The 10,458-nt window shown below is 41.7% G+C and overlaps 1 protein-coding gene across 1 annotated transcript in view; it reads right to left on the bottom strand.

The window, feature by feature from the left end:
• ssbp4 (single stranded DNA binding protein 4) overlaps positions 1-10,458 on the bottom strand; it is an 84,842-nt gene that overhangs the window by 7,048 nt on the left and 67,336 nt on the right. The window contains exons 6-9 of the mRNA XM_020622399.1: positions 3,552-3,635; positions 1,357-1,483; positions 1,120-1,187; positions 5-11 (exon numbers count right to left, since the gene is read on the bottom strand). Coding sequence (XP_020478055.1) covers positions 5-11; positions 1,120-1,187; positions 1,357-1,483; positions 3,552-3,635 — 286 coding nt within the window. The remainder of the gene's footprint in view (positions 1-4; positions 12-1,119; positions 1,188-1,356; positions 1,484-3,551; positions 3,636-10,458) is intronic.

Genomic DNA, 10,458 nt, shown 5'->3' with positions numbered 1-10,458 from the left:
CCACCATAGTTCTGCAAAAGAGAGGAACACACAATCCAAATGGTGTCATACCCCTGCTGTCTAATCTAAAGTTATGGATTTTAACTCAGGTCAGTGATGATCACGTCACCTTCTAACTAGTATTTACAAATGTGTACGTATAGACTGTGTGTGGGCTGCCTGGAGTGGGCTGTGTGGATATGTTTTCAAGCTCCCCTCTGTGTGTTTGCGAGTATGTTTTCATGGCTGCCCAGCAGGTGGGTTTGGCTGGCACAGTGTGTGTACTTGGGTATTTATGTGTGTGTGCCTGAGACAGAGTGGTGGGGCAGGCCAGAGAGCAGCTCCACTCAGAGGAAGAGTTTTGTTCAGCAGACGATTACACTTGTCGAGCAGATGCCATGCCAGCTGCTGGTGCACTTGCTGCCAAAGTCACTAAGCCAGGGTGGCACAGAGAGGGGCCGAGGGGCGCAGGGAGAGTGTGTGTGTGCGCCTTTGTGTGGGGTGATGTTAGAGCAGGAGGTGGTTGGGTGCAGAATGAAGCAGCTGTCTGCTAATGGTAATTCAAAAGGACACTGTTGTTTAAGTGTCCTGTGTATTACACTGAATCACATCAACAAAAATTAAGTCGATGAAAGGAAGCCAGCAGCGCCAAAACTGGCACCATCATTGGTCAAAATGTGCTGGTGGTGACTTGCTCAGTGCAGGCTGAATATTCTGCCTCCTGTTTGTCACCCTAGGTGGGAGTCAGCAAGTGTAACAAGACTTTAGTGTAGAACTGGTATTGGCAGTGGGTGAACTGGATTCAGAAACAAGCTAATCATTAGAGTGCTTCTGACACAGTGTTTAAAAGCAAAGTTACGACCCTGGTAGAACCAAAATTTCTCTTCAATGGAGTATTAGGATTATGTGCATGCAGTTTACAGGCTATTTGATGTTATAGCTATTTTTATGGCAGCTCTATGTGACAAGTAACCAAACATTATGTTATTTCATAAAATGACAAGCACCTATTGTAATCTGGCCATGTAGCAGCAGCAGAGTGGGAGTATACTGGGCTGGAAACCATCCCTTGTCATGACTCGCTTTATTAATGCAGCCCTGTGTGTTGTATTCTGTATGAGTAATATAACTGATGCCTACCTGTGGGCCCATGCCTCCCATGCCTCTGGGGGGATTCATTCTCATTGGACCTCCCATGTTTGGATGCCCTGTGGTGAAACACAGAGAGTGCACCTTATTAGCATGGCAGCACCGTTTGGATCATTATTAATTATATAACTGAAGAGAAAGTGCTCTCATTCTGAGGCCACTATAAAATGACTCTACAAAGTGTGACAGTGTAGCCTCTCTGAAATAACACCACATGTTTGCCAGTACCTTGAGGTCTGGTGGGGTCCAGGCTGTTTGGCAGGAGGGGCTGTGACCCTGGAATGCTCCCAGGAGGCTGATTTGGCATACGGAGGGAGGGCCTGGGGCCGCCTGGGTACCGTGGAGACATGAATGGCTGCAGGAGGGACATGGCAAGGATGATGGGTTACTTTATTTCAGGGCAATCACATGTTGAATACCTGTTAGAATTTTTGACAGAAAGGCTTCAAATGATCAAAATAAGCTTGTAACTTTGTTTTAATCAAATGTAACTAAAAAATGCACTGTAGATTTCATTCAGTGAGCAGGAATTCTAACGTCTAATTTATGAACACAGCACCTAGAATCAGTGAATTAAACAACAAAAATGATGACATTGGGATTTCTTCTAAATATATAAATTAAGAAGAATGAAATAACTTAATGTATTCCACCATATTTCATAATCTAATTGGAACAAAGAGCTTCAGACATTCATAAGGTTATATTGTTAATATTTATTTATAGCAGGAAGTTATTAAACACATTTCCAGGGCATAAATAAAAATTAAATGACATTAAAAAAAACCCTAAATTATAAAATACACAATTCACCACAGAGTACATGTCTCAGCACACCATTGTCATGATCGGTTTAGTGAATTTCAACTTCATACATCCTGTACTGCTCTTTGGTGTTTTAAGATGTACAAAGCTGTTATTGGGGGGTCTGAACTAATTAAGTGCAGATCTTCACAGAAAAGTAGTAAGATATTATCTATTATGTATATGTGTATATCTGTGCAAATCTGCTCTTCAAAAGCAGAACCATTTCAATGTAAACTGATAAGTCACATGGTTTTTCTCCTTGGCAGGAAGGAGCAAACTGTTAATCTTGATAAATAACACTCCTACTTAGTGAAAAAGGATTAAGCAAAACAGGCTTTCTTTATCTCACAGAGGTGTTATCCTTACACGGCAGCAGGGGGCGCTATTGCACTAAGTTATAATGCATGTTAATAGACCTCAGGTGGTAAAATCCATTAGTGTTAAGATAAAGGAGGACAAAACAGAGAAAAGGGGAGAGGGAACACATACAGGATGAAAACTTGGACACTGGAATAACAATATGGGTGAGAGGAAGGTGGAGTAGAAAAGAAGAGAAACATGACACTGTTGTGAGAATGGAATAGCACGAGCAAAACTAGATCTTGAATTTTTGTCTGGTTTGTGCAGTTGCACATGTGCTCATTATTTTCCCTCTACGTCTGTAAAACCAGACATCAGTGCTACAAAAATGCAGCATTCTGGATCGTGTGATCCATAAGAGGAACCGAAGACACCCTCCACACAGATGTTTCTGCAGAGAAGGGACAAGAACAGGCTGGCTGAGACACACAGAGCCAGCGCACAACTAGTGAATAATGTAAAATACCCCAGACAGATGGTTTTCAGAATTACCTAGGAGAGTGTGCTGCTGCATCTACAAATACCCACATCGAGTGAGCCACATTTCAGTGTCAGATGATAAGAATTAATTCTAAACTCAATCCAGCTATTTAAATATCAAGGGGAAACATGCTGATTTGAATACCGATTGGGTAAAGGTTGTTTGTTTTGGTTACAGAGCATGAACAGCAGAATAATGTTCATATCATCATCTTCACACAGAGATAAGCACAACACAAATACAATAGGAGACTAGCGTTCAATGCTAATTATGTTTTGTGTGTCGATGTGTAAGTGTGTATATGTGCTTAAGGCAAATGGAGGATGAGTTATATAATCAGAGTTAGCCCTTGAGGCAAAGACTGACTTACTACTGTTTTTTAAACCCCCTTCCATCCTTACTCCTCTCCTCTTCTCTACTCCTTTGACCATGTTGTGGTGGGTTTGTGCATGAATAGCTGCACCATGTCAGGCTGTACTGCAATATTAATGGTTTATTGATGGACTATGGGATGGTGAGTGCTGGGCTAAGCGAGAGACGAGGCCCTCCAGATGCACCTCCGCTCCTTACAGCTGGACAACGCAGCTAAATTATTCATCCAACCCGCCATTGTGGATGCCGTCTGTCCTGTCTGTTAGCACAACAAGGGAGTTGTGTGCTGTTTGTACACTGTTGGTGTGTGAGTGAGTGAGTGTGTGAAAGTCAGAGTAGGGAGGGACGACTATAACCCAGCAGCTGAAGGAAAAGAAAGATTAAGTAAATGTTTCCATCTTACCTGTCCGTGAGGTCCCATCATGGGATTACTGGCGTTGTGAGGAGGAGGCTGCGTGTGAGGGGAAGGCTGAGATCCTGGGGGACCCTGAAGAATAAAAGATGTCAGTAAAGTTGAGGGAAACGATTAAAACTCTAGAAACTCATAATAAATCCCTTTTCAGAGTCAGTTATTAATTGGAGGAACAAAATAATACAAAAAGTGAGATCACAAAAGATTCAAAAAAACATTTCTCACTTTCATCTAATGGAAATGGATGGAATTTTGTTAAAAAGTTAAATATTTCAACAGTATTTTCCTGTTCAAGATATTTTTCCCTGTTATCAGTTTGCATAGTAACTATTTCTTCTGTGAAATATAGTACAAGTCACATAAGTAAATGAAAAAAATGCTAGAATTTGGGTGAACTTGTCATTTTGAAAAGCTGAAATTTCATTATTTCTCATATTGTCCATGTTATGTTATGCATTTTGAAATGTTTATTGACACAAATTACTCAGTATTGAAGCACAGGCTTTATTAAATGAATCGATATTGCAGCGAGTTGATAATGCCGCTTTATGTCCACTGAGTGTGTGATGAGGTAACTGTCCTAACATGTTGCACAAAGGAACCCAGTAAGCCACTGAAAAATAGGAAAACCATACACTGTATATAAAAATGGACAACATGACAGCTGGTCGGAAGTGAACAGACAGTCTTCCTGTAAAAATGACTCTATATGTCAATTGTGCCAGCAGATTATTATGACAACAAAAGTCTGTAAAACTCTTCAGGTACATTGTCATCAATGTTGGTGCTGCTGTAATTCCATCCAGTGCCATAGGAGTTCTGCTTAAGCAGGCACTCCTATGGGCAGTATGAGAGGGCAGGGACAAATGATCTTATAGTCATGTAGGTAGGAGAACTTGCTGGAAGTGAAGCCACCACAAGTCAATCGCCGCCTTGTGGCTGGTTGCGGTATAGGTCATAAGCTCCTCCATGTTAGCAGAATTAAAAAAGTACACATTTTTCCTAAAGGTGATTTCTGTCATTTTAGATATTATCACACTGATTTGTGTACAAGTTTGTTTTTAAGAAGTTATTTGATCATTTTAACAAAGGTGTATTTTGGATGACTCTGACTGGTCACTAATGTCAAGTCAAGTCAAGTCAAGTGTGTTTAATGTCATATGCACAGTGACGAAACGCGTTTCCCTGTACAATGACATTTTTACTTTGCCGTCTGCACAAATGCCACACAATATAAATGACATACAAAGTAGATACGTAGGTAACACAAAATCTAAATACCAAAATCTAAGGCACTTTAAAACAGCCAATGAAAGAAGCATAATGAAAAATACAACAAGAACACAATATAGTGAAAAGAGAATGTATGCTACATGGGAGCTGTGTGTGCAAATAGTCAGCAGTGAGTGTATTCAAAGCTAATGAGCAGAATTTGGTTGCAAAATGTGTCACAAAAGCAAGATGGCCACTGCCATATTGACAATATTTCAGCTTTACTGTTGAACAGTAGAAAGAAATGGTGACACGTTGCCCAGTTTTATATACATGGACAAATCCCTATTTCTTCCCAGTAGTGAACAAAATTCCTTATTGTGGCTTTAACTGCCATTACATTCAGAGAATATTTTCAATATGTCCATGTCATATCTGTTCTTCTACATCAACTAGGAATGCAAGTAACAAGCTCTGCCACTGACATTTGCAGAGGGCCACATTGGTTTTCATGTGGAGGAATTGTTAATTGCAGGATGAGGTCAGATCGATTCAGGAGGTGGACTGTAATCAATGTTTAGTTACTTATAGTTATTATTATTTTTCTACATTTTGCCATATTGATTCTTGATCCAATTTACCAAAGCTGATTCTGTCCACTACACAGTCAAGGGCCAAAACAAGCTTAATTCTAGTGCTCATTTTATCTAGAAAGAAATGTTACATGTTTGAACCCAATCAAACATCTTTATGGTAAAACATAAACAAATTAGTCTCACACTGAAAATAAAGGAAATCATTCTTTCACTTAAGTCCACTCTGAACTGAAGAATGAACCATTGGTATGTGAGCTGCAGTTTCAGTTTGTATTTTGAGAGTGAATGAAGCCTGCACAGAGTTAATCCTTGAGGACAAACCCTGTCTTACTGCAAGTACATTAAAATGAATACTCAGTCAGAGGACTGTCTGAACTTTGACAGCTTTGTCTCTTCCTACAGTAACCTCATCTGACTAAATCAGTAGTTTGTCCAGCAGAGATCTGTTACTACCTCAACATCAATACTGTGAAAGAGGACCACCCACTGCCTGACCAGGCTTATCTGCTAGTCTGCCAGAGCCTCCATCAAACACTCTGCTATCAGGTAGCATTACAGGGGTGTGTGTGTGTGTGTGTGGGGGGGGGGACCCACGTGTGAGATGTATAACTGAACAGTGAGTGCAAATGTGAGATCTCCCTCTTTTTATAGAGGTGAAAGCAGAATCTCTCAGGTGCTGGGTGTGTGCATGTGGAGTGTGAGCTGGCATGAATGCCTGTGTGCATCTGTACGTGTACATGTGGTAAATGTATTGAAGGGGGCACTGAGAGGTGGAGGTGGCTGCTACTTCAACAGGTGTGTATCTACCATCACAGTGAAAAGCTAAAGGATTAGGGGATTACCCATGAGCAATATAACCTGACATACGCACACACACACACACACTCTTGTAGACATGTTTACACATTTTTGCATGTGCTTATTCATTCAGTTTTTCTTTTTTAATAAATCTGCTAAAATGTCAAAACTTCTGTGTTTTTCTGTCAATATGGGGTGCTGTGTGTACATTAATGAGGAAAAAAATGAACTTAAATGATTTTAGCATATGGCTGCAATATAACAAAGAGTGACAAATTTAAGGGGGTCTGAATACTTTCCGTACCCACTGTATCACTGACATTTCAAGTAATATAAAACAAACAAAAAAGCTAAAAATAAATTCACATTTGAGAAGTTCAAACCAGCAAATATTAAACATTCTATTTTTTTACAAGATTACAGCATCTTTAAAAACTTCTGTCTGTAGAAAAATGAGACAGTCCTGGTGAAAAGTGCAGCAGGCAATGGGCTGCATTTAGCATATTTGTCTAAGCGTCCCAAATGGGGACTGGAACAGCGTGCGCTGCTGTTGGCAACAGCATCTTTCTTGCCGAATTTTGAAATTCTACACGTAGTGGCTGGAAACAATTAATCAGTTATCACAATTATTGTCAATAATTTGTTGATGTGATTTTTCGCTGATTAACTAAGTAATCATCTAACACACGCAACAGCACACAGACTTGTGCACCTCTTCACCTGAGTGCATCGTTTTTCGTCAAGGAGGCAGCAGCTCTGATACCTGCATCTCTCATGCCTCGCACAAATACTCACACGCATACTCTCTTTAAATCTCTCCACCCCAGCGCTCCCTCACTTTCCCACCCTACCCACTGCACTGCCCTCCCAAAGTGAGTGCCCTGTTGGCATGGCTGGGATGGTGGAGTGCCGACAGAGCTGAACAAGGAACCTGTAGGCACTGCTACAGTGGGAAAATAAAACATGCCTGACTGACAGACTGAAATAAGTGAGTTCCCATAGGCACAGATACAGTGCTGCCAGGTACGGCACAGACTTTGGCAGGAGAAATGAGCTTGTACATGAAAACAATACTACTCATAAGCACAAATGCTTATTCATGGACTTGTAACCCTTTTCTAAAAAAGCCCAAGTGTTGAGCTCAGCACCAGCAGCAAGGCTCTCAAGACAGGTGTTTCCTACCCTTTCGAGACATGGCAGTTTACTTTTCTTGCTGCCCTGATTCTATTCATTTTGTTGTCACGACTGTCTCTGAGAAGCAGTCAAGTCTTCAATAAAGCCACTTATTAACCAGCCACACAAAGTGCAGCTGGTCAATAATCTAGTCAACGGTCTGGAAATGTTTATTTAGTTATACATACAGTGTTGTCTGATGGTGTTGGCACAGTTATGACATTTGTACCGGAGCCACTGTGGTTGTTCTGCCACTCTTTGTGTGTATGTTTTGGCTGGTTAACACCAGCTGCACTGGCTTGCTCTCTCTCAGCAGGTTCACACAGGGGCTAATGCTGCGCTAGCTCTGTCTGACCTCAGAGGTTATTGTTGTTGCCAAGCCAGTCTGCATGTGTGTGTGCACTGTACGTCTAACAAGACACCCCTGCCGAATCTGGCTACACTGACCCAGCTGTAGCCGTCTGCTTCTCCTCTATACACAAACACACACAACCTAGTGTTAGTGACTTAAGGGAAGATTGCAATGACTTGCATTCCTTGGGCTTTATCATAACTGTAACCAGAGCCACAACATACCTAACCCCAACCCTTACATAACCTAACTAAAACCCAAGTCCTAACACATGTAACCAAGTCTTAACCTTCAAACAATTCTGTGAAGGGGTGTTAGAAAGTGAAGACTGGTCAAAATGCCTTCACTCCCATTTTATAAAATTCAAACTAGTCCTCACACTGCTGCCATAAAAGTGCGCGCACACACACGCACACACACACACACACTGCTCCTCTCTTATTCTTCTCTATAATGTGCCATAATGGAGCATAGCTCCTCTGGCTGGGCCTCCCTGGGCCTTCCTGCTATTACATCTGAATGGGCCAGCATATGGCCTTTATGGCCATACTGTTCTTTGTACCGGTCCCTGCAGAGAGGGAGAGAGAGAACATTTGAACTGTCACAGAGGTGTACGCAGGGCGAGCTTGGTTGGAATGGAGTGTGTTTGTGCAGTGTTGTTTGTGTATTTGTGTAGGAGAGGGAAAGAAGGAGGGGGACATGGGGAGCGTTAAATGAAGCAATTAATAAAATCATTTTCTACCCGGCTAAGGAGATAACAGCTTGGCACAGTACCACATAAACCCATCAACACAACCCCCTTGCCTCCCCACCACTCACTTCAGCTTAAGGAAGACCCACACCACTGCCCCTGATGGACCACTAACACACACACACACACACACACACACACACACACACAGAAAGACAGAGAGAGAGGGAGAGAGAGCACAGAGGAGTACCAGTTATCTGAGTTTTCCTCTCTTTCAGCTGGTAACACTAGAGGGCAGTGTGTAACTGCTGTCAAACTACTGGACACACACACACACACACACACACACACACACACACCCGCACACACACACACAGAGAGAGAGAGAGAGAGAGAGCGAAAGCACAAAGCAGCCTGCATCACTGAACACAACAAACAAAGCCAGGAGGAACAGTGCCACACACACGCACACACACAGTGCACACTCATTGTCATTCCTTGCTAACATTCCTGAGAGAGCGGTAGAGGCTTCTGCTAGCTCATATATAGCATGGCAACATGTCAGCTCAGAGATGGGAACATGCTATCAGGGGTGTTTTCTCCCTGAGGACAGCTGTGAAACACTAACAGCCATTTAAACATGTTAGGAAGGCACCCAGTGATTTATATCTGTGATACCCTACTCCTTGGTTAAGAGGAAAGCTCTGGGTTCAACATACAGGGAAATGTGTGTGTGTGTGTGTGTGTGTGTGTTTAGAGTGTCTGCCTTTAGATAAAACATAGAGTATTGGGAACGCACTGCTGATAGGGATGAAGCATACACAGTAGGAGACAAAGACTACATTCAAATCACTGTTTAACTGTACTGACTGTTATCAATGCGTTTGAACTAAGTTTAACAGCAGCTACAGACAGACAATGGACTGACAAATCATTGCATCTGATTTTTAAGTGTCTGTCATTCAAGGAGAATTGTTAGGTGATAACAGTAGTCAAAGACTGTTCTGCTCCTCAGCGGCTTTGGTTGGGGCAGAAGTGAAACATTTTGCCTGCACACTCTCATCTTGGTCCTTTTGCATCTGTCTTTTAGAATCTGCTATTTTATACACAATCATTTGGTACCTTTTGTCCAGTGGTCAAAAAACGTCAGACAGTTTCATATATATATATACACCGTATATATAAATAATGGGGAATATGTGCACTGTGTCCAAAAGCCACCTAACAACCTTGTAATGGTCTTTCTGTCCCTCAGTCACCCAGGATCTAAAGAGAAGTCAAACAGCCTTCACTGATGTACCAGCAGTGACCCTGATCATACACTGAAATATGACATTTGACCCCCTACAGATAAGAAATAACACCTGAGCCACCACTCTTCTCATCTCTGCATGATATTCAGTCTTGCATTCACTTCACCTTATTTACCTGCATCTCTGTGATATGACTGACCACAATGAACCCTGAGATCAGTCTTACCTTTGATTAAAAAAAATGACTGCAAGCAGATGTCACCCTAATTCCCCGTGTGCCTACCATGTGTCAGCTTTGAACAGGTTCTTCAATTTGTCTTTGATTAACAACAACAGCCTGGCTTGGTTGAAATGAGTAATCAAACCCGATGCCTTGTTGTGCTTTTTGGTGTTGTCCCTGAAGAGCCATAATTACCTGCAGTATAACACACTGCCCTTGACTTTGGATCCTGTTTTGGCAAGAGGAGTTTAGTAAAAAGAGGCAGCCACACCCTAACTCTAAAGAGCACATTTTATCAAATTTTCTTTTCCCTGGAGAAAAGCCTAAGCTTTATCCATTCAGTTGTCTATACATATATATCTGCTGCATGAACATGAACTGTACTGTACTGTACAGCGTAACATTTCCTGGTATACTTCCTTTCTGTCTAAGCAGCAGATGGACAGTGAATCCATCAACTGTCCACTATTGTCATCAGCTGTCATTTTTCATGATCACACATCTCTGAAATCCAATAAAAGATTTTTCTGAAAGACTTTCCTTTTGTCTCTGTTCTCTCTTCTGCTCCACACTTTGCTGCTTTCTTTTCTTTCTCCTCTCTGT

The sequence above is a fragment of the Monopterus albus genome, unplaced genomic scaffold, assembly GCF_001952655.1.
Source record: "Monopterus albus unplaced genomic scaffold, M_albus_1.0 scaffold279.1, whole genome shotgun sequence".
Classification (NCBI taxonomy): domain Eukaryota; kingdom Metazoa; phylum Chordata; class Actinopteri; order Synbranchiformes; family Synbranchidae; genus Monopterus; species Monopterus albus.
Note: the sequence above shows the minus strand (reverse complement) of the source record. Positions and strands in the feature narration are given on the sequence as shown.